The sequence below is a fragment of the Pleurotus ostreatus genome, assembly GCF_014466165.1.
Source record: "Pleurotus ostreatus strain PC9 chromosome Unknown scaffold_10, whole genome shotgun sequence".
Taxonomy (NCBI): domain Eukaryota; kingdom Fungi; phylum Basidiomycota; class Agaricomycetes; order Agaricales; family Pleurotaceae; genus Pleurotus; species Pleurotus ostreatus.
This window is the reverse complement of record NW_023503165.1, coordinates 358,012-385,995: the sequence shown is the minus strand read 5'-3', so window position 1 is coordinate 385,995 and position 27,984 is coordinate 358,012. Positions and strand designations below refer to the sequence as shown.

Genomic DNA, 27,984 nt, shown 5'->3' with positions numbered 1-27,984 from the left:
ATGCCCACAACACAAGCTCCTCGTACCATCTTCATATCCAGACGACATTATTGGCCCGCGATGGACACCTACTTCAAGGTCAGTTCACCTCGTTGAAAACTCCTAACTAACTCCTAATTATGTACTAAATTAACCATCCTCAGAAGTTTGGCAAGGATGCGACTGCGAAAGTCGCGCACCATTGTGCAAAGATGACCACCAACCTTCTACAACAAACACCCCTTTATTCCAAGCAACACGCCTTCTCTACGCCTCGTACAAAATTGAATGTCTTCGTAGACCGACTTCTACGAGAGACGAAGATCCCTCTCCCAAACGCGTTGGCTACAATTCGGGTCATCCGTTGGGTGACCAAGGAAGGATTGTGCCCCCTCTCGTCATCCTCGCCCCATCACCTGTTTCTGGCAACACTCCGAGCCGTGTCGCATTTTGCGTCGCTAGACAGGGGTCACGACGTTGACGCGCAGTGGGTGCGGCACTCAGGAGGCGTTGTGCGTTTGAACGAGATCTTCTTGATGAGAATGGAGCTGGCAGAACTGTTACCGACGTTGGGTGAACGTCAATGGGCGCTCCTGAGCAATCTAGGTAGCGAAAATAGCACTGTTGACGAGCATTTCGATGTAGGTCCAAATCCATTTTTCACAGTGAAGCGCTGCAGCTCAACTTACACTTTGCTCTCTCAGGCAGAATGTCCGCAAGGACAACAGTTGCATCATGAAGGACCCATTCCTCTAGTAGAAACAGCCGGTTCTAGCCTTCTGGTGTATGAGCAAGACTCTGGCTCTGATAGCACTCACTACGACTCTCAATGCCTGGAGGGTTGGCATATCGAGCCAGTGCAGTACATTCATCGCCGAGAGAAGATTCGTACGCGCGCTCGACGAGTAGCCTCACGAATTTTCGGCTCCACGAGTCAGACTATTCCCCCAAATCTTTGGTCTCTCCATCATTAGATTCCCTTTTTTCCACACGGACAATTCGCATCTATCATTGTATACCTTCGCATTGTATGACCAACCCTTTTCCCATCACACTACATACATCAAGAGAATTACAGTCAAGTGCACAAATCGGAGACAGCTCCAATCTTCTACCCCTATGTCTATAAACTTCAGATAGAAGAATGCTGAGTGAAACGCATGCACTGTTTAGTTGATATTCCAGCAAGAATGTACTACTCATTTTTTCTTCGCCATTCGCTGCTTGCGTTTTCTGCCGATGAGCGAGCCTAGTTTATTACCAAGGCCGTCTCCCTGCTCCTTCGCCTCCTTCGCCGATGTCGGGGGTGCGACCGTAGATATACGTCGCTTTTTTAGAGAAGATTTCGACTCCTCCACCAAATTGTCGTCCTTGGGTGACGCGTCCGTTCGTGAGCGATGCGGTTTGGTCGTTCGTTTGGAATCGTCGGGCACTGTCTCTTGATCATTTTTCCTTGAGGGATTCTAATTCTCATATTGAGTAAGTGCCTTGGAGGTAAAGCAGATCGACACTTACGGATGCTAAAGCGGCGCGTCGCTGCACAACCTGGATATTCTCAATCGAGAACTCAACGATCAAAGTGTCCTTCCCGCCCTTTGGAGGCCCACCCTCGGACTCAGCCTTCATCCGTTGCAGGCGGGCATCGTCAGTCTCTTTCGTTTCCTTGAGCCGCTCTTTCTCAACCTTCATGAGATCCTTCAATTCCTCCTTCCACCAGCCTCGGAACAACGTCATAACCTCCGCATTGTTGTTCGCCCATCGCAATACTCGAAGAGCATCAGCGTGTTTATGCATTTCGAGGAATCCGTAACCCTTGCTACGCCCCTTGCCTGTGATGGGGTCCACGCGTTCTTGCTGTCGGACGATCTTGGCTTGCTTCACCCCAGTGTTGCGAGTACCGCGAGGCTTTTTGCCCTTGGCGGGAGGGAGGTTCTCATCCCCCTCCCCAACAGGCTCATTGGTAAGTTCGTCTTCGGTTAAGGCACTCCTGCGTCCTTCACGAACATCGTCTTCGAACGCGCGTGTAGCGTGTATCGCTAAGCGCTTGAGCATACGCTCGGTGACAAAAATGGGGATCTGCCTTATACTCAGGCGTGTTTTCGAGATGAAGAGAGAGGGGTTTGTTCGAAGCAAAGACTTGCGGGCACTGTAAGAGTTTGTACGGCGTTCTACTTCTGTGGCGCTGAGCGAATCGGCAGCCGGAGTATTGGCAAAGATAACTGCGAGAAAATGTCAGTGGACGTATACGGCAATGACATGAAGCTACGAACCTCCCTCACGCAATAGGTAGAGATTGCGTTTGTCCGCCTTCTCTCTTTGCTTCTCGCCTTCTTCCTTGAGTTTGTGTGCGACGTCTCTCGTAACTGCTCTGACAACGTCAAGCGTGCGACCGTGCAGGACAAGACTCCGTGCCAACGAAGATGAGGGATCGGGAGTCAAAATAGATGGAAGAGTGAATGGATTCGCTTTGGGCTGGGAAACGCCGTTAGTTCCATTGCAAAGAACCGTGAATCACTGAGTATAAACGCACAGTGATAGAAGTACCCGTAGTTTCGGCGCGGAGAAGATCGCTTTGTTCTATGACTTTATCGGCGTCCTCCTTGTTCCAAAAGCATGCAAAGCCGGTCCCACGAGAACGGCCTGTGTCATGATCCATAGTGATGCGAGCATATCGCAGGGGTCCAAATGCTCTGAATCTGAAGCCAGGTGTCATTTAGTGTTTAGCTGTTAAGTGTCAGCCGAAGTCGCCAAACGCACAATGTTCTAAGCTCGTCGTCGGTGGCGGTGAATGGAACATTTCGAACAAATAACGTTGTCCCTACATCTGTGGCCGGGAGTTGTGGCTTCACCGGCTCTTCTTCAGATTCGACGTCGCTAGCACCATCGCGAGAAAATTCGTCGTCGTCGTCACCGTCGTGGACACCGAGTTGACTAGCACCAGAATCATCACTCTCCTCGTCATTATTTTCATCGCCACTCTCCATGGACACGTCAGACCCCTTTTCTACTTCTTCATCTGCCTCCAGTTTCGCCTTCTCCTCCGCCCACCTATCCTTACTCAACGCCCAATCCACAGCTATAACCCGCCCTGTCTCCGTGATCTCCACGTCTTCAGCGCCGTCGGCAGCAGTGCCTTCAGCGGTGGCTCGTAGCTTCTGCTCTATCCGACGCTGTTTCTTTTTCTTCTGCTTATCTGCAGCCAACGTCGCAGCCAGGCCTGGGCGCAGAGTCTTCCCATTGCACTCCGCCAAAGCTCTTTCAGCGTCCTTCTTACTCACCATCCAAACAAACGCGAATCCTTTCGCACGCACTTTAGTTTCCTCTTCGTTGTCGTTTGGTGTGGTAGGAATGTGGATAGAGAATATAGGGCCGTAGGGGAGGAACATGGCACGTAGGTCTTGATCCGTCGTGTCCCATGGAAGGTTTCGTACGATTAGTCGACTGGCTCGGTTAGGAGTGGCAGCCTTTGCCGATGTTGTTCCTTCAGTCGCAGGGATATGCCCACTTTTATCTAATCTCTTCTTGAGGGTAGCCGAGAGATGGGATCCCTTGAAGATGTGGGCATGTAATTTATCGACTGCTTTGTTAGCTAGTTCCGGGGTAGAAAAGTGGACGTGTGCTGTAAACTCTATGTAGTTAATATCTCAGCGATTTATTTCTTCCTTACCGGTCGTGGGATCATCATTTTGGCCATCCACTTTGACAGGCCAGACAACGTCTTCAGCACCAGTATACTTGCGCATCTTCTTCCAAAGAGTCTTAGAGTCTATCGAAGGAGGAAGTCCTGAAACAACCAAGGTGCGAATAGCGAGAGGGTCATTTGGTGGACGTGGCGGCTGAGGCGGCCGTGCCTTGCGTTCACCAATAGGTTTGCTGGGCGCCGGTTTCTCATTTTCTTTGGGCTGCTGGTCGGTTAACTCAAGTATACTTCGAATGAACTGCCGTACCTTATGATCGGCCCACTGAACCCGCAGCTTGCGACCCACTAAGGAAATTCCGTCGCGCTCGATGGTTTCAAGCGCTGATTCCGCATCTTCTCGTAGGGCGAAAGAGACATACCCAACCCCTTTAGAAACTCCCGTACCCTGCTCCAAAACCACGAATGCAGATCGCACGGGGGCAATATCAGAAAAAAGCGTCTGGATGTCTACAGATGTTGCTGTGTACGGTAGATTGGATACGAAAAGAGTGGAGCTGCGGACATATGAGTATTTAGTCGCTATATCGGTTGTAGCTGACCCACCCATGGCTGCCCTCTTCCCGTTCTTTTCTCTTCCCGAGCGTTGAGGTCATCTTGATGCGAAACTTTGAAGAGGAACTTTTCCAATCTCAAGGAGTAACGTGATCGTGGGAGTACACTATAGCCTAATATGGAGGTAGGGTCGGGCCGGGCCGCCTTTGTAGCACTTGGTGAAAACCACTTTCAACACTCACTGACTGGCAAGTTATCATCTACATCTAGACTTGCGGGATTTGTCAAGGCGAAGCTGCAGGTGCCAATGCGAGAAGTCGAGAGTTGGAAGACGGGTCAAGCTCGCTGCTCTATTAGCCACAAGGCGGGTTGTTGAAGCTAACCACCGGCTGCAGATGTCAAGACTAGTGCAGAAACTCTGCAAAATCCAAATAGAATGAGCGCGTCGTCGTTAACAACGGAAGGGGACCTCAGGTGATTGCGCACCCTTGTGCTACGGTGTGTGGATTTCGAATTCTTAGACATACCTCAATCTATCGACTTATCCACCTATCAACCCACGATCCCAACATGCCCCCAACTCCTTTGGCAACGTTCGCCAGCGGTCGGCCGTCTCGTCGGAAGGGTCGTTTCTTCTGTGTCACCCACTACCATTTTGGCGATTAGGGCAAGTTTCAAGGTATGTATATGTTATTGGACGTCGAGACGACGACATGGGAACAAAATTGCCAAGTAGTCGTAACTCACCTGACGGAATGCAGCATGCATGTCCTTCACGGCGAGAAGAGTGTCTTCTTGCTACTATTCTCGACCCTGACCTAATGAGTACCTACGACCGAACGCTTCCTGTTCTAACCCTGGACATTACCTATGTACTACATTCGCAAGTAAGTACATGAAGTTTGCCTGACTTGGACTTGAAGCTCGATGCTCAGACTGAGATTGGTATCAAATGTCCAGGGGAATATACAAGTTAACAAGTCAGTGATATTCCTCTACGAATGTCACTCTACAATGCCATTCAGTAGGTACACTAGCATCAACACACACCTCGAACTCATCCTGGAGGATACAGTTGTTTGGTAGTGAGGCTATAACCTTCGGCGTTGTCTTGCCCTTCCAAATGCACGACAACGACCAACCCAAAACGATGAACCTGGTCTCGACGGTGCTCCGGCTGAATCCTGACACATTTGTCTGCGCAACAGCCTCATGCCCCCGGATTACGGTCTTCATGTTTTCAGACCAAAACTTCACCCGCTGGAACGGTGGAGGGCCTATCAAAGACCCAAGTTTGCTCCCCGCAGTCTTCGGTGTCGTCCAGTCAATTTCTCTAGCTTCCTGCCCGCCCTTCATCCGGACGAACTTCATACCAGATATTCCAGCTTCCGACTTCCCCAGAGAACCACACTCCCATTTGTAGCGTTGATTATCAGGCCCGAAACACCTGATCTTGTCCATCTCCTTAGCCTCCTCGACCAGCAGCCACCGATTTACGCGAGCGTCGGCGGCTTCCTTAGCATCTTGAAGACTCTTTAGGATCGAGGTTCGTTTCTTTAGAGCTTCAGGTGAATCTTGGGCCAGATTGGTCCGTTGCTCTTCGAATTCGTTTGTAGCATTTGATACTCGATACTCGTCGTACGACCCGACGAGGCTGGGATGCAACATTGTCGCCTGCAACTGGACATAAAGCACACGCATCTTCTGAAGATGTTTGAAAACAGCGGGGTCGACGTCCACTTCCATCGGAAGTTTGCAGTAGTCAAGAAGGCTGAAACATCGTCAATCAGTGGAAAATATAGATTGAGTTGGCGAGCCAACCTATAGTGGCGCAGGAGAACCAATGTGGGCGAGCCCATGGGTGTAGGTAAGCCTTTCAGGATTTCGCGCGCTTCCTCTAAAGAACCCGCTGCCAAGTTGGTTGTGGCAACGGGATAGCCATAGAGTTCGATTCTGGCATCGAGGACGTTATAACTCTCTGATGTTTGTGTATCCTTAGCGTATTGACCTCCCATTTGAAAGAAATTAGCCACAGAAACCCTGGCTTCGTGCTCCGTTTCCTTCTTCTTGCTGACGTCCTTGGCTCTATAGTTTGAGAATATAATGAATATTTTAGGAATGAGAGCAGGAAGAACTTACGAGCATGCCACGATGATTCGGTGTCTGTATCCATTAATGATGCCGTCAACAAAGTAGTCGCCATACATATTTCGAAACGCGGAGGGGGACATATTTTGCAATCGGTTCTTGAGAGTGGGATCCTCTAGTCTTTCCATAGGGAATTTACCTTCTGCTTGATACTGAACGAAGAAGATTGAAGCCCTTTTGTGCGACTCCCTCGCAAATAGGGATCTGACGTCCGCCCCTATGTCCACCGGGCAGGGGAGATTGATCTTAGCACCAACATTAGCGCCGTATTCACTGCGCAATGTATAGAGGGTTTCGTGGGAGATAATGTTGGCCGATCCCCTCGCCTCTGGAACGGCGCTGTTCCGCAGAGGAGTACTGGCGGTGGATGCGAGCGCGCATCTCATAATATCGCCCGTCAAAACATCTACCCCATCACCTAGTCGGATACCAGGTCTCGCCGGGATAGTTAACTCTCGGTCCAGCTTGGTTACCTTGTGTGATGCGACATCCTTCTGTATAAATTGTTTGAGCGTGAAGCATCATAGTAATGATGATAGTCGTACTTTCATTGCTGTCGGCGACGGAGAACGGGATCGAATAGGCGTATTATCTGGTTGAACGTCCAAGTGCTTATGCTGACCGGAAAGACGTTTAGGATCGTTGTCTCTGTATTTCACTGCATTCGGCAGGTTGGAGTCCGATTTGTTCTTTCGATGGCCTTGCTTGGGCACGGTGAGCTTGGAAGGAGTTTCTGCAACCGGGGGTGGTGTCAAGAACTCATTGTCGATGACTTGCATTACCACTCGTACAGCGAAAGAACCCTTCAGGCGATATCAGGTCCGAAGGTCGTGTACAAACCACAGGGCTCGACAACGTACCTTTGGTTCGTATTTCGTGGAACCAAAGATAATGGAGTCGCCATGCTTGACCTGGTAGTGCTCCCCTTTGGACAGTGTCTTGCTTCCCCTTCCCCAGTAGATGAACGTACCGAACGTGGAGTTGTCGTGCAGGATGATCTACGAATGATAAAGGTTATGACGTGCCTGGCAGCGCACTAGGTATTGGCGTACCTTTCCATCCGCCCGCAATTCTAGGTGACCATGTTCGCGACTCATACAGTTGTTGTCGAACATGCGAGGTATCCCTACCGAGCTCCCATCCATGGGAAATTGTAATACGACTTTCCGTGGTGCGTCACTGTTGGGTTCGGTAGCATCTTTCGAGATAAACTCCACGCCTGATTGCGACATATATTCAATCAGTAATAAGTAATATGCCAGTAGTGCAGGGCAGACGACAGACCTTGAACCTTGGAAGCTGTTGGGACAACCATCGTGGAGGTAGCTCGACTCAAATGTCCACGGCGCTTAGCAATGGGTGATATATCACAGCTTGTGGAGACTAACCGGTAAGTCAAAAGCTATCCCCAGCAGGTATGCATAAGCGCCTTATCCGTTGATATACCCATCTGGCAGGTCTCGCTGAGTGAAGTTCCAGACGACCCAACGCGAATTCGATTGACAAAAGGGTTCGCTCCAAAGACCTTGCGAGTTAACATAAGTATGTCGACGCGCCAGTCTGGTATCTAAACATGGAACCGTCTAGCTGGCTTCTTGCTAGTAACACCGTCCAATAGGGTTAATAAAGGAAAGCTGGGGAATCATTTGATTATCGACGAAAGGTGTGGCCCAAGTTCCTCACCATTGAATTGTAGTCTGAACATGCATGAGACGTGTCGAGCGATGCACTTACCCACAACTTTCCGATGAACTACTGAGGTCGGAAGCTTTGAGAGTTGATACAACTCGTCGATCGCGTCTTTTGCTGGGTGTACGATTTATGGCTGTTCATTGGGTTCATACGCTGCACGTAGTGCATTGGTAGCTTTGTGGCAACGATGAGGAACGGAACACGCAAGTCGCTTTCCAAGAGGGAAAGTTGGGGTCACGGTCACGGGGTTGAGAGAAGCGCCCACTTCAAGTTCAAACTTCTTGAAACTACTTCAGAACTATTTCAAACTGCTCGACACACAACCAGCACAATGCAGTCTAGTGAGTCCACCGCGACACTCGATGCGTCCTCACAGAGGTTATATTGCTGGAGACTCAGCTGCGCTTCTGCTTCACATCAGGTGCGTTGCCTCCGAGCACTTGGACATTGTACGCATCTACAATGAACGCACAGCCTTGTATTTGCCTTCGGGATTGAATGGACTGCCGTGTCGAAGATACCGGAGTGAGATACATTCATGAACAGTGGTCAATGAAGAATAGAGTGCAGCCTGATACAATTGCCAGTCGAGGGCTCGAGGAGGATCTTGCATATACCTGGACCTCTAGGGCACCCACAAACGCAATGGGATTATCTGGTTTACATTTAATGGTTTTACATTCAACAGCCCAAGTTGCGCCGAGCTTGAGGGCATCCCCTTTCCTCGGTCTCTTTTTCATATTGCCGCCCATATTCGTCCTTCGACTCACAAAGTCCTGGGAGAGTGTGCACGGAAAGGCGGTGTGCATCAATGGCGTTCGATGATATCGTTTGAAAGGCGCCATCCAAACCTAGATATATATATATATATGGCGTAACATTAGCTCGCTGAGCGGACTAAGTCTGTCGCATGCCCCTCGCTGTTTGAAGACCTGCGAGTCATTTGCCTGTGAGTAGTCTCTTTTTAGGTCAACTGTAACGCTCAGTCTTTGGATCCAAGGCCGCAAGATAGACAGAGTACTTTCTTCAAGAATATACGACTGGAAGGGTTCCCCTAACATCAGCAACCCTCCCAGTCGTGTGCTCCAGATATAAGTAATTTCCCTCTGATATATTCCCCCCACCCACGCACCCATTGTTGATTTTCGAAGTCGCTAGCCTTCTCGCGCATGCCAGTCAACTTAATCCGACATCTCCCGTTGCCATCTTTCCAGTGCTCTCCATGAAGTGTCGCCGTTTGTCTGCTGACGCCACTGCAGATGAACAAGTTTGCATTATCAACAGCCCCTCGCTTGTCTAGGTGTCGAAACGTGTGTTTTTGAACGGACAGAATAGCCCAAGCATCAGGTTCTAGATGTCGTTGATGGCTGTCGGTGATTCCTCACGTCGGGGTCACACAAGGTTCGTGCAGACACATATTTTTAACATAATTCGGCTTATTCACAAAACGCAGCTATACTGAGCTGTGCGGAGACCCTCCATTCACAGCATGAAACCCCGCATCTAGCATTTGCAATCGCCGGGCTTGCAGGTACAGCTGGAGAAAGGTTAGTCATCACCGATTATCCTCAATACTTGGGGCTGACCTGGCGTTGGTGCAGTCGCTGCTTCCGCAGTGCTGGGAGACGGGGACTTGGGTGTTCTAAGTAAACATGCTGGTCAGCGAGGCTCCTTCGTGGACATGGGCGGGTACGTACAGCGAACATTGTTGGTTGGTTGGTTGCTGATGTAGTTACTCTTTGATAGCAGAGGTGGTTGCTGAGGACTATTAGGCCCCAGAGGCCGCGCCTTTTATGTGCTTTCCCTCAGCTATTTGATGGTGTTTACACGACAGCCGGAACAAGGGGATAAGGGCATACTCAAGGATAGCCTTACCCATCATCGGCGGCCTGACGCCAGGTGGTCCAGAAACCAAAGAATCCTATTTCGTGATTCTCATCAAGGCGCTGTCATTCTGTATCACCCCATTCGACGGACACCGAACTGGTTCTGTGGTTCGCCCATCCACCTATACTATGGCAGAGCGATTTACTTCCAGATTTATTCTTGGTGCGGTGGTTCCACATGCTTCCCGCCAGAACTCAGTCGACCCTGGAAATTTGGAACCGTACCCCGTTGCCTCGGTTCCAATAAGCAATGTCAACGGGTAGAATAAATCGCCAGATCGGGGACTTGTTCGCAAGGGCCAAATAATTCAACGGCTTAAGGTGAGTCATCATTCTTTTTTTACCGCCTGTAATTTAACGCATTAAACAGGTTAGTTACACCGTTGAGCTCTGAGCCCCTTCATCGTAATCCTCTATCAAAGGACGCTCGTAAAGGACGGTCCGCGGTCGCCTCTACTCCATCAACAATAGTATGATTGCTACGGCAGGTGTGCCGAAAGCACGAACTCCCCCATTCACAGGTCTCTCCTGGGATCATGCGCCACTAGCATCACCATGCTTGATCACCGCCTGCAAGTCGACACCGAGCCCAAACTCAATTGTATCTCTATCCTTTGGTTCGTAGCGACAATGCGGCTACCAGTTTGGCTCTGTTGTGATAACGTTTGGCCGGTTCATCTTTTCAACTACCCCCTTCGCGTCTTCTACCATTATGTGGTACCCCGGCCACTCTCTCCTGCACCGACCTTCCACTCCATTAGCATCCACGAGGAATTCTACCGCTTGTCAGGAACCTTATGGGTACCCTGCTGTATCGTAGCGAACCTACCCACCGCCCAAGTACGCATTCCGCCTCAGTCTAGATCGTCACCGACGAAGCTATTCGCAGCACCTTCCACCTACACGTTTTCCGGTCAACGAAAGGAACCTGCACCTCGAAAATCGCGCAGTTCGATGGCGACCATGTCAGCCCGAGGCGACCGCCGAGGCAGAAGTCATTTCAGAAGCCGCAGAAGCGACCGGAGCGGTGCTTGCCTCGACCGCAGACCCAACCAACCTCAGATGCTTTGAACACGGCTACGACCTCCAAGTAATTAATCAGTGATGCTCCTCCGCCGACGCGGGGCGTGATGACCATCGACCTCCTCTCCTCTCTCTCCCCTCCCTCTGGGCTCGCCCACCGCTTCTGCCGCGAATGTTCAGGCGGCGAGAACTACCACACCTACGTCACCCTCATTGTCGCCGTAGCCGCTTGCCCTTCACGGTCATTGTCTATGCTACATCGCCTTCCACCGTCCGATAGGACCGCCCCGCCCCCGCCAATTAAACAGTAGCAGCTCGGACGGTGTTGGCGACCCCCCGCCTCAGCCTATTCAGTCCGAGTACTGTCCTGCGTACGGCAGATGCATACCCCCTCCTCTCAATTTCCATGCGCACCATCAAGGGTCCCCCTGCCTCAAGCTATCCCCCTCAATGCCAAAGGCGGATGAGATTGAAGAAACATCGCCGAATGCTCACAAATCTCTCCGTTATCATTATCCCTCAACTCCGCAACCAACTAGGCTGCCATCATACGCTTCGCAAAAATTCACCCCCGCCCACAGTTCTGTCATCCTGACACTCACTAACGCGCCAACCGTGACGCCAATCTGCCCGTGGGTGGATGGGTGGTGCTGGTGCTTCCTTGGGGTTCAATATCTCATGTGGAGACTCAGAAGAACAATATCATGTCTCATCTCTCACCGAATATCCGAAGACACTAGTGCCGCGTGGGCCCTTTTTGGGAGCCGCCTGCCTTCTGTACGAAGTAGAATAATTGGAGGGACAAAGTGGTGGCTCATACAAATACACGCTCGCGGGGGCCTAAGTGGCACTACCAGTTATCAACATATTCAACGCGGGTCCTTTTTCTCGTCTCCGCCCGTATGTGCCTCTTCCGTCTCCCTTGCCTTTCCTACACCGACACTTCCGACATGTAACCTCAGCCCAGCCACCGTGTCGTCCAGCGTGCTTCCGTGGAAGAGGAGCTTCGCCTTCATTCCATTACTAGCTCCTAGTTTCACCCTTACCTCACTCGTATCATCGCCACCCACGGGTCCACCCTTCGACTTCGGCGGAGCGGCGTCAGGGTCACCGTTAGGATCGAAGGGAGGTATCACCAAACCCGTTCGGAATCCGTGCTTCGGTAAATGAGCGACTTGGAGGGGGGCGTTAACCACGCCTTGCGAGTCTCCCTTTCCGATCCTGCTTTGAGGATGCCCTTGGATTATATCGTTATCGATGGGCTCCACTATGAATGGACCTGCGTGGTCGGTTCCTCCTATGCCTGCATCTCCCATATCGCCGGTATTCGCACCCTCTGTCAAGCCCTCACCAACGTGTCGTGCTTTCATCTTCAACTTCCATGCAGCGCCGCGCATCAATCCGGAGTCTAATCCATATATTCCGGTTGCAACTCTGTGGCTGGGCGTATGGCTTTTATCTCCATCTCTGCCTTCGACGATCGAGGAGATAGGCTGCGCAGAAGAGAGGGCGATGAAAGTCGTCACAACGACTACTATGGCGAGGGCGGGCAGTTTCACTTTTATGCCGTGCATTACCATTGCTGTGGTAGTGGCAGCTCTGGCGTCCTGGCCTCAAACCTCGAAGGACTTGGGGTCACCTTGTTGGAACAAGTACAAGCACGAGAACGGCGGGAAAACGGGATAAGAGAGGGGATTAATGAGAGGATAAATGGAAGAACAACCGTGCTGATCGTTCATTTACTCTATACTACGTTAAGAAACAATGGAATACTTCTAGTTTAGATGAATCATGCTTTGTAGTGACTAGTGCCCATAGCTCGAAATTTGGCGCCGGTGGACGTACCCAAGGGCGAACTACCTTCTATGACCCTTGCTCAGAAACTAAATGGTGCGTATGTCATTACATCGGTAGTTTTAGTGAAGTTATGCTTGTGCGAGGTTGGATCAGGGCGTACGCCCCTTCCCCCCTTTTTTCTCCTAAATTACCTCTCGGAAGCATCGGTTTGCAAGGGCACCCAGCGGCAGATATGGACGGCTTGGGCTCTTCGTATTACATAACCGCCAAAGCACGATTATCTTCTTTCTGGTATAGGGTGACACCTTCTACAAACACTCGACGAGCACATCAGAAATACATTGCAAACAAATGATCCCCAAGTTCTGGGTTCGCGAAGGCGCTCGGCCTCAGAGTATAGTAGCGCAAGCGATCGTAACAAGAGCACTCATCGCCACTAACGCCCCTGGCGCTAGACCCAAAGCACCATTAGTCGAATCATTTAACTTCCGGCTTGTTACTGGCGCCCCAGCCTCTCTGCAATTATTTACCACTTCTATTCAGGGCGGTCAACCGGAGGACACAGAAAAGAATACGAAATGGGACTGACTATCCATAGCAGCCTGTGAGCTATCAATCGCCGCACGAGAATTATTCAACGACAGCTCGCAATTCAAGCAGGACGCAACTGAGTCCATCCCAGATTCAGTGCAGACACATTTGACGGCGTCGGCAGTCATTGGGCAGTCTAATTGGAGGTGGTCTAAGCCTTCGCAGGTACTTTGGCAGCTGTCGCCACTCGTAGGCAAAGATTCATTAGCTTGGTGAGTCATAAGTTGTCGAGGGAATATAGAGAGTGCGAAATCTGGCAGCGGCAATGTAGAAGGGGAAGCTGCCGCGCCAGCTACATATATGGGTAGACCGATCGCTTCATGAGCACGCGCATAACATGACATGAAGAGTTATTGCCCACCAGTACGCGAAGCCATAAGAACTTGAAAGAACGAAGACGATATCAAGTTCATGATCAAACTCGGGGAGACCGCAACCATTCTGGAGTCGGACTCTACGGAGTTCTAACTTGTTTCTAAGTGGTGGGCGTCGAGCTCGCAAAAGTGCTCAACTTGCAATTTCCTGCGTCGGGGCTATTTATGTAGATATGATTCACGGGCAGCAGGACCGCGAGAGAATATTGAGATTGAGGCTCGTGGGCTTTTGATCATCATACATCATGATGGGTGCAAAATTAGACAGATCGTCAAAGCGGGTCGGATAGTCCCACACACTGAATGTGACTCTGAGGATTAGATTTAATGGCAGAATATATTCAGGAGCGCGCGTACCTAGCCGGGGGGGCTGGAGTACACTCAGTGCTGTTCAGAATGAGTGGATCGCGAAAGTAGATGAGCCATAGACGCCAGGCACCAGGCTCACGCAAACATTGCCCGTAGGGTATCATTGACAACATAAACGAGACATAGGTTCCTCATCAAACTACGCTCTCACGCACCTCGGCCTCAAGCGAGGATATCCTCCCACTCGCTACCGCCGCGACGGAGTCCGCACAATATGTCCACGGCACAACTTGTCTGGCTTATAACGGGTAAGGCGCAGGGCATGAACCATAGGTGTACGTGCTGACAACATCTGCGGTACGCTGCCTAGGGGCGTCCCAGGGTTTCGGGCGTAGACTCGTTCATGCAGCGCTGTCTAGGGGAGACAAGGTGATAGCTACGTCTCGCAGCATCGAGAAAGTCCACGACCTAGTGCAGCAGGCTGCTGCGCGCTCCGAGGTGCTCGCCGTCCTGACCCTCGACGTAACGTCCGAGAGGCGAGTCATAGAAGATGTAGTCGATGAGGCCGTTCGTATATGGGGACGCATCGACGTGTTGGTGAACAATGCTGGGTACGGTTACCCAGGTCTTGTGGAAGAGGGTGGGTGAGTCCGCCTCTCCCTTGGTTGGTATTGTCGTGTCGTGGGCCGTCGCTTACTCGGAGGTCATGCGCCCATCCAGAACTGATTGGATAAGACTGCAGTTCGAGACCAACTTCTTCGGATTAATGGAAGTGACTAATGCCGTGTTGCCGCACATGCGATCTAAACGGAAAGGAACTCTAGTCAACATGGGGAGTAGGTCGGCTTGGAAGCCAGAAATACCTGTAAGCGAGAACTGCGCTACCGGAATTGAAGAGTTTGTTGATCACGGGAATTGCTCAGTTTATAGGGCCTTATTCGGCGTCCAAAGCAGCGGTTCACGGTCGGTGGCAGTCACTTCGGGTATTATTTCTGCGAGCTGACGACAATTACCGTTTCATCATACAGCTATCACCGAGACGCTCTCCGTCGAGCTTGCGCAATTTGGTATCCATGTCCTACTCGTCGAACCGGGAGGCTTTTTGACAGAAGGAGCCTATGGGTACCCTCCCTTCCAGGATCCCGCCAAGATGATCCCAGACTACGACGAAATGCGTACACAAGCCGCAAGTGGGTTCGCTACGATCCGGCAGGGTATCAGAGGGGATCCTGATAAAGCGATGAACGCCCTCGTGGATGTAGTCAGAGGGGAAGGAGTTGCACAGGGGAGGGAGTGGCCGGGGTATTTGATACTAGGAGAAGACGTGGAGGCTGATATTAAAAGAAAGATGAAGAAGATGGAGAGTGTTTTGGACACATGGTCAGATGTTACGAGAGGGGTCAACCTCGAGCCTTGATTGTTCCCCTTATTTTGATGATGACAGTGTATGTACTGAATTGCGATCTGGGGTACTTCACGGCAATCTACAGCCTGTCGCAGAGCCGCGCTGTCAATATGATCCCATGAGATAACGGAGCACCAGCCTAGATGAAAAGCGCGAGCGAACCTGGACTCTGCCGCGGAATGCGGTATGGCAAAAGTGGTGGTATGGCGCATCATTCCAAAAGCAGTCGATAGACAGTGAGGCGACGTTGCGCGGTTGAAGGGAGGCAGTATTCTATTATTAGGGACCGACGGTGGGATCCATCGGTGCCAAGGCAGTGGCGCGACCGCTCTCCGCCCAAAGAACGGTGTCCTTTTGAATGGTATGAATAGGGAACTGCGGTCAGAGTCATACGACGCACCCAAGGGGAAGGTAAAGGCCGCCCAAGAAGTGGATACCTAGCAGTCTTGCATCACGAGTCGAGTTGGATCTTGCAAACAAACTGTCGATCTGGCGGTTTAGTATCCTGTGCGTTGACACCTATTACAGCAACCGGTGGAGTGGAGTTCCCAGTATCCAGGGTCGAATAACGGGAAGCATGTGGAATCACAGGGAATCACGGCACCAAGAACAAATCTGGAAGTAAATCAGTACATATGCCACAACGTTGGTGATTGAACTAGCCACAAAACCAGTTCGGGGTCCGTCAGTTGGGGTGGTGTATTTTGAAAGCCAAGGCATCCATCTTGATGGGAATCAAATGAAATTGGTTTCTTCGGTTTTTGAACCATCTGGCCCCACGCCGCCGATAACGAGCAAGCTATATCTGAGTATAGCCTTATACTCATCCTTCCGGCTGCCGTGCAAACACTATCAAATAGCTGAGCGAAACCATATAAAAGGCGTACCTGTCGAGGGGAACAGTCCTCAGCAACCACCTCTACAGTCAAAGAGCAACTGCACCAACAACCAACCAACCATCATGTACGCTGTACGTACCCCGCCCATGAATGCTAACGATACACGACTGACGAGGCTGTCCAGAACATCCAAGTCCCCGTCTCCCAGCACTGCGGAAGCAGCGACTGCACCAACGCCAGGTCAGTAACCACACGGCGAAGGTGCAAATGGTAGCTAACCTTGACCGTAGCTGCAATTGCAAGCCCGGCGAATGCAAATGCTAGATGCCGGAATTTCCTCCCGCTGAGAGGCTTGCCCACCGTCCAGTATAATTAGCTACCCAATTGCGCTTTGTCAATCAGTCTCGTGAATAATGTGAAAGTTTCTGCCTATACAAACCTAGTATATCTGCTCCGTGAAGTGTAGGCGACTAAACGTTCCCATTGATTAGTCGATACATTCGACCTCTTATTTTCCAAGAGATGAAACGCACCGCTCGAAACGAGACATGTGAGTTGCCATTGCCGTTGAAACCCACTTCGTCGGGATCGGTGGCAGTAAACGTGCGCCGTGGCCATGAAGTAGATAGGAACCGTGAAAATACAGCCGATTACGTTGGGATTCAAAGCGAGGGTTAGCGACTCAAAGAATCAGCAACGCCGGAGGAAGGGGGGGAGAGGGGAGCCATTTATCAGAGGGATATACAGTGGCGCTTTATATCTGGAGCGATGCAAAGACTTGACTGTGAGGGTTGCTGATTAAGGGGACCCTTCCAGTCGCATATCCCTGACGAAGGTATGCTGCCGCTGGTGATATTCTCTTTGAGACATCGTAAAAGATGACAGTGTCGCAGTGGCAGACACACAGGCCAAACCACGCGCAATTTGCGGGCTCGCGATAAACTTGGGCTGCTCATCAAGCTATGGGATGTCAAATATCCATTGGTCAGTACATCGCCTTTGCTCGCATAACAATGAATTGAAATACCGTCTTTCGTCTTTCCTCCCTCGCCCTGGGGTCAAACCGAAGCGTGAGCCTCGCGTCACATACACGATGCTCTGCGTAGGGAGGTCGGCCCCGAGCCTTGAGTAGTATGTATGCACCATCGAAAGCGCCATCGAGCGCATACAGCCTGTTCTAGCATCATAGTACCTCTATGCCAACCCCCGGTTGCTAGTCACGTTGTGAGCATAATGTCAGAAGGAAGCGCGTAAGACGAGCCCCCTCCAGAACTCCAGAGTTGCGAGCGTTGAAACTCTAACGACGACCACACTAGCCAGAACGCATCAGATGGCTAGATACCCAAATGTCGATGTTTTCGGCAGTTTTAGTATCGCTAAATCCACAACGCGTTCGACATGCACATTGGGTGCAGAGTAATTTGAGAGTGTTTGGAAAGCCAGAGACAAGCCGCACAGTACGGCCTCAAGAATTCAATACAGGTAAATTCGACACCAACTTAGTTCTTACCACATAGTACGCTAACGGCACATGGCTTGGGGGTCTTTGAACGACGACGTCGCGTGCGATCTTGTGGTTGATGGTGGTGGTGAGAGGTAAGAGTTATTGGGCGCTTAACCGCCCTCTAAGACCCGTGACCGTGTTTGAGCTTTTCCACTTCGTTCAGGATGCCGACCTGCTATTTCCAGATTTAGAAATAGGGCGGGGGCGTAGCCCCTCGGCAGGTGCCGCAACAGGGCTCTTCTCGCTTCTCGCTCCCGCACTATTATGTTCACCTGGAGGCGGCTTCCTGCACGTTTGGCGAATGCTGTCGCTGGCGCACGGCACAACTCACAGCTTTCTGTAGTCCCAGAGCTGGTAGGCACCGCACCATGGCACCAGTATATCGTATTCTTGCGAACAACGATGCGTCCGTCGGAGTACCCCTCTAGAATGACATCGCAGCTTCAACGGCACCTTCAACTACGAGTCAGGGAGAGCGGCGGCCTCGTAAACTTCTCCTGGTTCCCGGAAAAATCCTCATTGACCAATCTACGCGACCCTCTTGCATACGAGGCCACCGCGTTCTTTCAGTCCGGATCCTCTTTCTCATACCCAGAAGTCAATATGAGCAATGTTGATGGTGTCGCAGCATCTCTCGAAGCTCACGCTCGAGAGCAATCTCCTAAAGCTACTTCGAATCACACCCACATCTATGTTTGTACACATGCTGCGCGTGACTGCCGATGTGGCACGGCAGGCGGCGAAGTCGCCGCTGCCCTTCGCGAGGAGGTCAAGTCTAGAAGCGAAACGGAGCGTATATTTGTCTCAGAAACAGCCCACGTTGGGGGACACAAGTACGTGCTTGTTGTTACGCACATCATAACAGTCTTAATACATCTGAAACACTAGATACGCTGCCAACGTACTTGTGTATCCGCACGGCGACTGGTATGCTGACCCCACTGTTGTGTTCTCATTGCTAGCTAACACTCTTGAACAGGCTCGGCCTTGTGACTCCCGATCTCGTTCCAAATTTGCTCGACGCTATAATGGACCACTCGAAACTCCCAGTATCTCCAAATACTACGCCTCTACTCTATCATCATTGGAGAGGACGAATGGGACTTGACAAGGATCAGCAACTTGATCTATATCAACGAACTACAGCGCAGCATTAAGCCCCTCGACCCTCACATTCCATCCATCTTGCGGAAATCCTGGCGCGTTCTCACCCCCATCCCCACCCCACCCCTTTGCCATAAAAGCTACAGCAAAAAGCAACGATCCGGAGCCAGGGAAGTAGGGTGTCGGGACCCTCACTCCCCCAATCGGCATTCCAGCATCGTCAAACTGGAACGAGGGGTGGAGAAGCCATTCCACCGCCTTGTCGGGTTGCCCATTTCGAGCCGCCGACATGGCTAGCATAGGGAAGTCCCAGCTGTGTACAAAATCAACTAGAGATTATCATGATCCGTAGACTAGCTTACCCCCAACAATTTGAAATATTCCAATGGGACCATACCTCTTCCGCAGTGGTTGCCGCAACTTTGACGTCAAGGTTCTTTGTTTGTGGTAACCACCCATGTAATCCGACAAGCGCCGGGTGGTCATTTGTGAATGCAGGATCGTCCCAGAAATTGCCTTCGATTCCCTCATAAACGGAATACAACCCATTCTCCATCGGAAGTGCGGCTAACTTTTCTTTGACACTCGCCCATGACCCAGGAGCTTCTTCGCCCAGTCTCTCCAGCCAGCCACTGGCGAGCTCCAATCCTAGGTCCCAGTACGCCAGCTCGAAAGCTGCGTTTCGGGTTACATTCGGGCTGGTGTCTTCGCTGACGACGTACATCGGTGGGCCAATGTCGTACACCCCTGAGCTCTCATTAAACCACGCAAAGCTCGCCATCCAATCCGCTGTCTCCTTCACGACGTTTTTCCATTTTTTGAGGATATCGTGTGTGGGGAAGGCCCGATACTCGTACTCAGCAAAGACGATTGGATGCACTTGCTGCCATATCAAAAGGTTGTTGATTTGCCCCGGAGCGGAACGCCCTGAAGGATCGGTCATTTTGGGCCATCGAGCACCAGCGTCCCAATTTTGTTGAACCTGAGCTCGCCTGATGGAGCTAGACAGGAATCGCGAGTACACATCTGAGGACCGGCGCAGAAGTTCCCAATCATTCCACAGTGCCCAATGTGCTGAGTGCCAGAAGTACATCTCCATGTGGAATTTGCCGTACTGAGAGGGATCCTTCTTCAGAAAAAGGCAGTAGGGGTGCGGACGTCGGACTCACCCATCCGTTGTTCACGAGCCCAGACTGAGTTGACAAAGGAGAAGGATTTGGTCATGTTGACAAAAGTGGGGATACGACATACCTCTTGCGGGGGCGTATCACCCGCTTCGTTCACTCGCAACAAATATCTGGACAAAATTATTCGTCGCTGGAGCTCCACTGCTCGCGGGTCCGTGGACCCAGTCAACACGTCAACGAACCCTCCACTTTGCCAAAATTCATCCCATGTGGCCGACGCCGATTCGTGTGTTTCTCGGAAGGATGGGAGGGGCGTAGACCCCGCAGGACTAAACGCTACTGTGACGGCAAACGATGAAGCTGACTCCAACGGTTTCACTGTATATCGATGCATCGACTCTGAGTCTCTGTTTATTTCGAAGGCATCACCCCCCAAAGAGGTGAAGAATGTGGAGGCATCCATCGTGTGCCGTATTACAGCCCGAGCTTCGTCGAGATTCCTTCCGATCGAAAGTTCCGTGGTGTGGTTGGCGGGTACGTCCCACCTACCAACGAACGGGGCGCTGAATTTCGCCTTGCCATCGTTCCACGGAAAGTCCACGAACACGTTCAATTGCCCTGATCTCAACAAGCTCGATTCAACGCGGATGCCTACACTGTCACTTTCCTGACTGGCAATCGTCGTGACAGTAACCCGCTCCCCTTCCCATGCGAAGGCGCTCGTTAACGTTCCAGACCAAAGGTCGAGTTCCTGGTGCTTGTCTGTTAGATCGTCCTCTGTGGTATTCACATTTCGTCCGTCGCGTGTATGGAATGCAAGACCTATCCGACCCAAGTTTACGCGGTTGGGGTTGGAAATCAGCCATTGCTCAATGTCTGGGTCCCCGCCGTTGAAATCGTATTGAACTAGTCGGCCGTGGTTGTCCCAAGATACTCCACGATAATTCTCCACATCCTGGACTGTCTTCCCAGGGGGCAAACTATCGTTCTTCCATCCCCACGACGACATTGTAGCGAATGGTAGAAAGGTTTGAAGCCCGGTTATGTCTGACCCGAAGGCGAAGTTCCCATTGCCAACCTGCAAAGGTGTCGTTGGGTTAGAGGATGTGCGTATTGGATTAAACCTTTCGACAATGGGTCTACGGTCGATCAGTGAAGCCCTTACACATGCTAGTAGGAGGAGAATGCCAAGGAGCATGTCCATTGCCGTAATGACAAGGTTATGGTGGTTCAGCCCATCCTGCGCTGCTGGTGTGGAGTACTTGAACGCTCTTCTCCGGGCCGACGCAATTTCGACGGTTCAGATCATCCGTCTGAAGAATCCCATGTGACCACAATGTGAACGGCGCAGAACCATGATCTCAGCCGGCTTGTGGGCACGCATGTACACATGTGAGTGTCTTGTTTTGCCAATAATAAGCTGGTCCATTTGTGGTGCATACAAAGAGGAACGTTTGATTCTGCTTTACAAATTTGATACGAATTTCAAAGGATTTCAAAATACGTTAGCACACGCAACGCCGCCGCGACAGCAAGCGCAGCTACGGCAGCCCTGCGTACGAAGACCCTCGCAGTGCTTCGCTTGGCCCCTTCAGCACCAGCGCTGTCGATTGCGCTGATGTCCGATGCCGTCAGTTCTACAATTCGCGGGCCGTCAACACAGGAGATTCAGCATACTATACGAACCACAGCACTTACTCAAATCCCCCGCACGCTGGTATCCTTTGAGTCTCGACTCCTTGGAACTCGTGCTGGAGTAGCCGACTAGCGTCAGAAACACCCTTGCTTGGCTGGGCAGAAGAATACGTACGTGACGACGACAACGCCTTTGGCTTTAGCCCAAGCTAGAAGGATTTGATCAGGTGTCGCGTCGAGTCTTTCTGCTATCTCGCTGAGTGGTTTGTCCACTGGGCCGCCAGGCGACCTTGTAATTGGACTATTTTGGAACAGGCATAAGCATTACTTTACTTGGAAGGAAGAAAGTACTTACATCAAAGTACTGTACCCCTCGATCACGATATCTACGGCAGAAGTTAGTGTGCTTTGAGTGGTTAAATCCACGAAAGTGACAGAGACCATTCTGTTTTGAGAACTCCAAAATGGGGGCTTGTTGCGCGTAAACGTAAGGATGCCACAAAATCTAACAGAGAAATCAGCCGCGCTTTCCCTATCGAATGATGACATATTCGCCAACGTACCTGATTCGCGACAGGTTTAATTTTTGCTGAGGCTAGCAATATCTTCAGGTCTTCGACACCGAAGTTACTGACGCCGATGCTCCTGAAAGATGGGTAGCATGAGCATCACGAATTCTGCGAGAAGATGCAACACGAACTTGGCGAACCCCTTTTTCTGGAGCGCTTCCATCTTCGCCCATGCAGTTGGTATGTCTGGCGTGGCAAGACGAGGATGGTGGATCAGGTACAAGTCAACGTACGATATCCCCAGCTATTCACAGTTAATTTTGTTAGGAACGAATTCTACTCAGAGCACGGACGTAGGCCACTCACATTTGCTAAGCTATTTTGAATGGAGGTTTCGATATCGAGCCCGTCCAAGCCTGAGTATTTGGTGGTCACATATATCTCTTCCCTCGCTAGCCCGCTTTCTCGGATAGCTTTCCCGGCCTCTACTTCATTGCGATACGATTGAGCAGTATCTAACACCACCGCCAGTCAATCTTCATGGTCACTAGAACCCAAGACGTTGGGAAAACTCACCGACATGGCTGAAGCCGAGCGAGATAGCCTGGTCCACTTGGTCGATCACATTTTGGCCATTCCCCAAAGTCCACGTCCCAAACCCAATGCTCGGAATTTGAGTGCCTGTACATAGGATCTCGGATATAAGCGGGCGCTTCCAAGCCCAATATGTTAGGGTAACACACCGTCGTTGAGCTTGATGCTGTCCCAAGGCATGTTGGTGGTCGTTCGCAGGCGGAGGATGTGGGAGCGGGGAGACCTTTGTATTTTACCCACAGCTGCACGGGCCACGCAGTGAATCAATGATGTATTTATACCTCTACTGGGAATAGAACCCATGCCGACATATTCTCAGAGTGAGCCCCTTTGGAAGTCCGCGATGGCTGTGACATACGCACGAAGTAATGCACCATATCACGACATGTTGCGCGCAAGGGAGCTGAGTCGCTCGCAAACATAGACATAGTAAGGAACAGGGGGGACCCTATACATAGTCCGACCTTCAGAATCTACTCCCACCGCTCATCTCAGTGTGATCGCGGATCTTTATCCTCAATGGCCGCCATGACCTCAACAACAGCCTCGCCCTTTCCAAGTTCAATCTGAGTGGAAGCAAGAGACGGTGTCGGTGCTCGTCGTTTATGCCAGGCGATTCCTGTAGCCAGCATAGTAAGTGCAGACAAGAACAGTGCAATCCACGACAATTCAACACCGAGTGTGACTATACGGGTATGATATATATCAGAGCCAGAGTAGGGGATGCGAAACCTGGCTGCCTGCTCACTATAACCAGCATCGCGGTATGCCACGGCGATTCCCAGTTGTCCTATCAACGTTGGACCAAAATCCGCAGGCAAGTTCAGGTTCTCCGTTGCCTCGACTTCGATGGTATGCCCTCGGGTGAACGTGTATACTGTAAAGAATGCGAGTGATATGACGTTGAATATGAGGAGAACTGCGAATGCCAGTGCCTGATACCCGAGTGTAGAGGATGCCAACTGGGTATTCGCGAGACCGAGTTTCTTGGCAATACGAGGAGGTAAGATGTTGTAGACGTTTTGTAGATGGACGATTACAATATTTGATACGAGGGTCGTCAGGAGCTGTGCGGCAATGAAGAAGACGACTATGGTAATCATCACATCTAATTCGGCACGAAACTATGAAAAGGATGCATTGGCGAACAAGACGAGCTTACCGTGGTATCCTAGCTCTACAGTCACACCAGTTTGCACCGAACTGTTTATAAGATGCTGGATGCTCTTGTGTCTGCGTGGAATTGAAATCAGGTTGAGCCAGAGAGGAAGACCGAGGACTGACTTTGCGAATGTCGCAACAGACGCAGACTCGGATGCGATGAGGAATATGAGCGATAGCAGCAGCAATATAAAACGAGTGCGAAGTAATGGCAGTGCGGATGTTGACTGCGGTACATGTAGCATCGAAGAGCGCGATTGAGGAGGAGAGGACTAGACGTTTGGGAGGGAACACCCTATAAGCTGAACAGTGGTCCCGATGGCACAGGCCGAGGAACGCTTGAATGGATTCGCCCAAAGGTTAACAAGAAGAGGAATTGCGATCCTTTCTACGAAAGTGTTGTAGGCGTGAAGCTTCGAAGAGGTCTTCAGATTCCGCGCGTATGCGAAGAACTCCTTCAAAGGGGCGAACCAAAGTTCTGTGCAAGATTCTAAAGCTTGTGAAATGAACATAGTCTTCTACAGCAGCCATGAGAGGTTCATCCGGGCCACAATTCGTCGCACGGCCGTGGAAGTGAAAAGGAGTCAAGTCTATTTAAGGGATGGAGGGAGTGCAGTATACTGCGCTAGCTCCTCCTCGCTTACGCCCCCCCTCGGTTTATTCCCTTGTGGAAAAGTAGCTTCGGTTGAGGGGCTAGAAGTTAGAAGTTGGAAGCTTTCTGTGTCCGATTTTATCGCCTCTACTGTGCGCCGGGCTAAACGGTGGGGTAAGTTGCTCTTTGCAGAGGAGTATTACTTTGAGCGGAGGAAGGTGTCGTGGGGAAAATGTGCACGGGTTGAGCCCGTTCAAGCGCTAATCCCCGACTCTCTTAACGACCCTGTGGAACTTTTTGGCTTTGAACGGTAACTGTTGTCGTGCATGGGATATGCTGGATAGACGAAAACTAAATAATGAAGGAAAATAGACATTAGAATTCGCATCAGTCAAACTACTCCGGGCCCCGGATGAATGTTACTCTGCAGCGCCACTCCGCAGATATACTAGCATCGATACACACCTCGAACTCGTCCTTGAGGATACACTGATCTGGTAGTTTAGCTGTAACTTGCGGAGGTGTCTTGCTTGTGCAGTTACATGTCAGCGACCATCCTAGAACAATGAACTCTGTTCCAACAATGCACTGGTCGAAAGTCGGGGTGTCTGTCTTCGCTACGAAACCGCGCCGCCCTCCGCCACTTTCTGACGATAATCTTAAATGCTTGAACAGTGCTGAGCTTCTGAGAGACCAATGTCTGCGTCCCGAGATCTTTGGCGTGGTCCACTCGATCTCCCAAACGACCTCGCCACTCTTCAATTCCACCCGCTTCAAGTTCCCAAATTCGCCGATAACAGGTACCCCTAGAAGACCGCACTCCCATATGTAGCTTTGGTTATCAGAACCAGAGATCCTAATGTCCCTACTCATTTCCCTCGTCTTTCCAATAAGTGACCATCTTCGTACGCGATTGTTGGCTTCCATCTCGGCATCTTCTAGTTCATCCAGAATCGTCGCCTGTTGCTCGAGAACTTCAGGTGAATCCCTGGCAAGCGTCGGTCGCTGCTCCTCGAATCGTCTAGCGGCGCGAGCAACCTGATCCTCTTCCAATGTTTTACTCAATGCTGGATGTACAAGCAGAGTTTGCAATCGAGCATGGATCTCGCGCATCTCCTGAAGGTGTTTGAAAACGGAAGGATCGATGTTCACTTCCATTGGGAGTTGGGGATAATCAAGGAGACTGAGAGTCATCAGCACAAGTCGAGGCGAAGGAAGCAAACTGACCTATAGTGCCGCAGAACAACCGAGATTGGGGAGCCGGTCGGTGGACGTAAAGCTTTCAGGATGTTGCGCGCCTCGTCTAAGGAACCTGCTGTCAAGCTGGTTGCAGTGACTGGATAGCCGTATAGTTCCATTCTGGCGTCGAGGATGCTATAATTCTCCGATGTCTGTGCCTTCTTAATGGACTTTCCTCCCAACTGGAAGAAATCAGCAACAGAAAGTTTGGCCTCATGCTCCGTTTCCTTCTTGTTGTCTACGTCTTTGGCTCTATTGCACCGGTAGAATCTTTGGTAGAGAATCGAGTATGAGGGGACTCACGAGCATGCCACAATGATTCTATGCCTATACCCGCTAATGATACCATCGACAAAATAGTCACCATGCATATTTCGAAATGACTCGGGGGACTTGTTTCGGAGCTTCGCCTTTATAGTGGGATTCTTGAGTCGTTCCATGGGGAATGTTCCTTCAGCTTGATATTGAACGAAGAATATAGAGGCCCCCTTGTGAGATTCCTTCAAAAATAAGGTCCTGATGTCTGCCCCAATGTCCACTGGGCAGGGGAGATTGATCTTAGCGCCGACATTAGCGCCGTATTCACTACGCAAGGTATACAGGTTGTCGTGATAATATTGGTTGATGCTCTTGCCTCTGGTACGGCAGAGTTCCTCGGGGCAGCCCTGGCGGTGGATTCAAGTGCACACATCATCCGGTCGCCAGTTAATACATCCACACCATCGCCGAGCTCTAAACCAGGTCTCGCTGGTATGGTTAATTCTCGATTCAATTGTGTCCGCTTGCGTTGTCCAACATCCCCCTGCAGTGGTTGGTCAGGGTCAAGCAAATATATCAATATGATATCATACCTTCGCTGCAGGCGTGGGCGAGCGGGAACTTGAAGGTGGGTGCTTCTGAGATCGTGAATTCGGATGTCCAGAAGGAGGGCGATCGTCAACGCCTTGGACCCTTCTAGCTTTATCATCCGGTAAGTCAGAAGTCGATTTGTTGTTTCGACGGACTTGTGGAGAGAGTTCAGAAGGCGCTACCGCAACCGAGATCGGCACCGTGGACGATTGATCAATACCCGGCTTGACCACCTGCGCAGGCGATGTTGAACGAGATCGTGTTTCTGGTTGGTCATCCAAAAGGTGAGACAAAGGTTCTATAGGGCGCTGACCGTCGTGCCTTTTGTCCTTGGATGTGCCTGGTAAGTCCGATGTCGATTTGTTGTTTCGGTGGCCTGGCCTGGGCACAGCGAGTCTAGGAGGCGATACAATTACTTTAACCTGCGTCGCGAGTGACTTATCAATTTCCTGCTTTGCAACCCGCGCATGGGAGGGTGAATGAGGTTCTCTGTGTATTCCTGTACCCACCAGCCGGTGTGTCGCCTCGGGTTTATTGTTGTCTTGCTTGGGTATGGCGAGTTTGGGAGGCGTTACCGCAATTTGGGGCGCTTTGTCGACGTCTTGTTTCACTACTCGCGAAGGGAAAGGTGAGATGGAGCGAGATTGACTAGGCGTCTCTTGCTGGGCATTCGAGTTCTTGTCCAATGTCGGTTGCGCAGAAAGCCGTTTGCGATTGCCCTTTTCGCGTTCAAGGGTGTTCGCCAGGTTTGGGTCGGACTTATTTCGTCGGAGGCCTCGCTGGTGCACGGCGGGCTGCTGGGGGGCGAGGGGCTCAGAGGATGCTGTCGAAAGAGGGATCGGCGCGGGGTATTCCTCGAGAATAACACGCATCTCAACGCGCACTGGCTTGGAACCCTTTGTGAGAACAACATTAGCGAAAAAGGGTGAATTCTCGAGCGGGGGTTCGTGCACCTTTGCTTCGTATTCGGTGGAGCCAAAGATGATAGAGTCGCCATGCCTGACCTGGTGGTGCTCCCCCGTTGACAATTTCTTAATCCACTTCCCCCTCTGTATGGAGGTGAAGGATGCAGAGTCGTTGTACAATACGATCTACGGAAAATCGAGATCATAACGTGCTTGGCAGCCCTCCAGTAAACAACACACCTTACCGTTCTTCCGTAATCTCATGCGACCATGTTCTTCGTCCATACTCTCATTGTCGAACATACGTTGTATCTTCACCGATTGTCCATGCTTGGGAAACTCCACTATTACTTTTTGTGGTAGGTTGCTATTGGGATCAATAAGATCCTTCGAGACAAACTCGACACCTCAAAGCGAGGTTGGTTCAATGTGAATAGATCTGGGCAGACAACCTACCTCGTACAGTTTTTGGTGTTTCTTGGTTCCCTTGGTCAGCCATGTCGCAGTGGTGGCTTGTGAGAGATGCTCAA

General features: G+C 51.0%; 10 protein-coding genes across 10 annotated transcripts; 3 read left to right on the top strand and 7 right to left on the bottom strand.

Annotated features, from left to right (window-relative positions):
* Window positions 1–953, top strand: PC9H_001872 (uncharacterized protein; the record flags this gene model as incomplete). Its single annotated transcript, XM_036771518.1, has 3 exons — window positions 1–78; window positions 144–620; window positions 684–953. 3 exons carry the CDS (start codon window positions 1–3, stop codon window positions 951–953), a joined length of 825 nt encoding a protein of 274 aa, XP_036626139.1.
* A 225-nt stretch (window positions 954–1,178) lies between these two features.
* Window positions 1,179–4,272, bottom strand: NOP4 (RNA recognition motif-containing protein; the record flags this gene model as incomplete). Its single annotated transcript, XM_036771517.1, has 8 exons — window positions 1,179–1,442; window positions 1,495–2,198; window positions 2,250–2,444; window positions 2,485–2,675; window positions 2,737–3,598; window positions 3,647–3,881; window positions 3,927–4,173; window positions 4,223–4,272. The coding sequence occupies 8 exons, from the start codon at window positions 4,270–4,272 to the stop codon at window positions 1,179–1,181; spliced, it is 2,748 nt and encodes a 915-aa protein (XP_036626138.1).
* Window positions 4,273–5,144: 872 nt separating this feature from the next.
* Window positions 5,145–7,634, bottom strand: PC9H_001870 (uncharacterized protein; the record flags this gene model as incomplete). The annotated part of the gene is made up of 8 exons (XM_036771516.1): window positions 5,145–5,180; window positions 5,222–5,942; window positions 5,993–6,256; window positions 6,311–6,813; window positions 6,865–7,122; window positions 7,180–7,317; window positions 7,372–7,538; window positions 7,604–7,634. The coding sequence occupies 8 exons, from the start codon at window positions 7,632–7,634 to the stop codon at window positions 5,145–5,147; spliced, it is 2,118 nt and encodes a 705-aa protein (XP_036626137.1).
* Window positions 7,635–11,789: 4,155 nt separating this feature from the next.
* Window positions 11,790–12,500, bottom strand: PC9H_001869 (uncharacterized protein; the record flags this gene model as incomplete). Its single annotated transcript, XM_036771515.1, has 1 exon — window positions 11,790–12,500. The coding sequence occupies one exon, from the start codon at window positions 12,498–12,500 to the stop codon at window positions 11,790–11,792; it is 711 nt and encodes a 236-aa protein (XP_036626136.1).
* Window positions 12,501–14,265: 1,765 nt separating this feature from the next.
* On the top strand, window positions 14,266–15,408 carry PC9H_001868 (uncharacterized protein; the record flags this gene model as incomplete). Its single annotated transcript, XM_036771514.1, has 5 exons — window positions 14,266–14,299; window positions 14,362–14,635; window positions 14,712–14,856; window positions 14,915–14,954; window positions 15,020–15,408. 5 exons carry the CDS (start codon window positions 14,266–14,268, stop codon window positions 15,406–15,408), a joined length of 882 nt encoding a protein of 293 aa, XP_036626135.1.
* Window positions 15,409–18,003: 2,595 nt separating this feature from the next.
* On the top strand, window positions 18,004–18,896 carry PC9H_001867 (uncharacterized protein; the record flags this gene model as incomplete). The annotated part of the gene is made up of 3 exons (XM_036771513.1): window positions 18,004–18,572; window positions 18,628–18,666; window positions 18,719–18,896. 3 exons carry the CDS (start codon window positions 18,004–18,006, stop codon window positions 18,894–18,896), a joined length of 786 nt encoding a protein of 261 aa, XP_036626134.1.
* A 12-nt stretch (window positions 18,897–18,908) lies between these two features.
* PC9H_001866 (uncharacterized protein) lies at window positions 18,909–21,174 on the bottom strand (the record flags this gene model as incomplete). Its single annotated transcript, XM_036771512.1, has 5 exons — window positions 18,909–18,983; window positions 19,039–19,156; window positions 19,206–19,957; window positions 20,013–20,036; window positions 20,095–21,174. The coding sequence occupies 5 exons, from the start codon at window positions 21,172–21,174 to the stop codon at window positions 18,909–18,911; spliced, it is 2,049 nt and encodes a 682-aa protein (XP_036626133.1).
* Window positions 21,175–21,455: 281 nt separating this feature from the next.
* On the bottom strand, window positions 21,456–22,888 carry PC9H_001865 (uncharacterized protein; the record flags this gene model as incomplete). Its single annotated transcript, XM_036771511.1, has 10 exons — window positions 21,456–21,607; window positions 21,669–21,721; window positions 21,781–21,906; window positions 21,961–21,991; window positions 22,047–22,110; window positions 22,169–22,250; window positions 22,306–22,418; window positions 22,481–22,629; window positions 22,691–22,795; window positions 22,858–22,888. 10 exons carry the CDS (start codon window positions 22,886–22,888, stop codon window positions 21,456–21,458), a joined length of 906 nt encoding a protein of 301 aa, XP_036626132.1.
* A 311-nt stretch (window positions 22,889–23,199) lies between these two features.
* PC9H_001864 (uncharacterized protein) lies at window positions 23,200–24,114 on the bottom strand (the record flags this gene model as incomplete). The annotated part of the gene is made up of 3 exons (XM_036771510.1): window positions 23,200–23,816; window positions 23,871–23,941; window positions 23,993–24,114. The coding sequence occupies 3 exons, from the start codon at window positions 24,112–24,114 to the stop codon at window positions 23,200–23,202; spliced, it is 810 nt and encodes a 269-aa protein (XP_036626131.1).
* Window positions 24,115–24,857: 743 nt separating this feature from the next.
* PC9H_001863 (uncharacterized protein) lies at window positions 24,858–27,953 on the bottom strand (the record flags this gene model as incomplete). Its single annotated transcript, XM_036771509.1, has 7 exons — window positions 24,858–25,644; window positions 25,689–25,952; window positions 26,004–26,336; window positions 26,390–26,502; window positions 26,552–27,640; window positions 27,695–27,861; window positions 27,911–27,953. 7 exons carry the CDS (start codon window positions 27,951–27,953, stop codon window positions 24,858–24,860), a joined length of 2,796 nt encoding a protein of 931 aa, XP_036626130.1.
* Window positions 27,954–27,984: the final 31 nt, after the last annotated feature.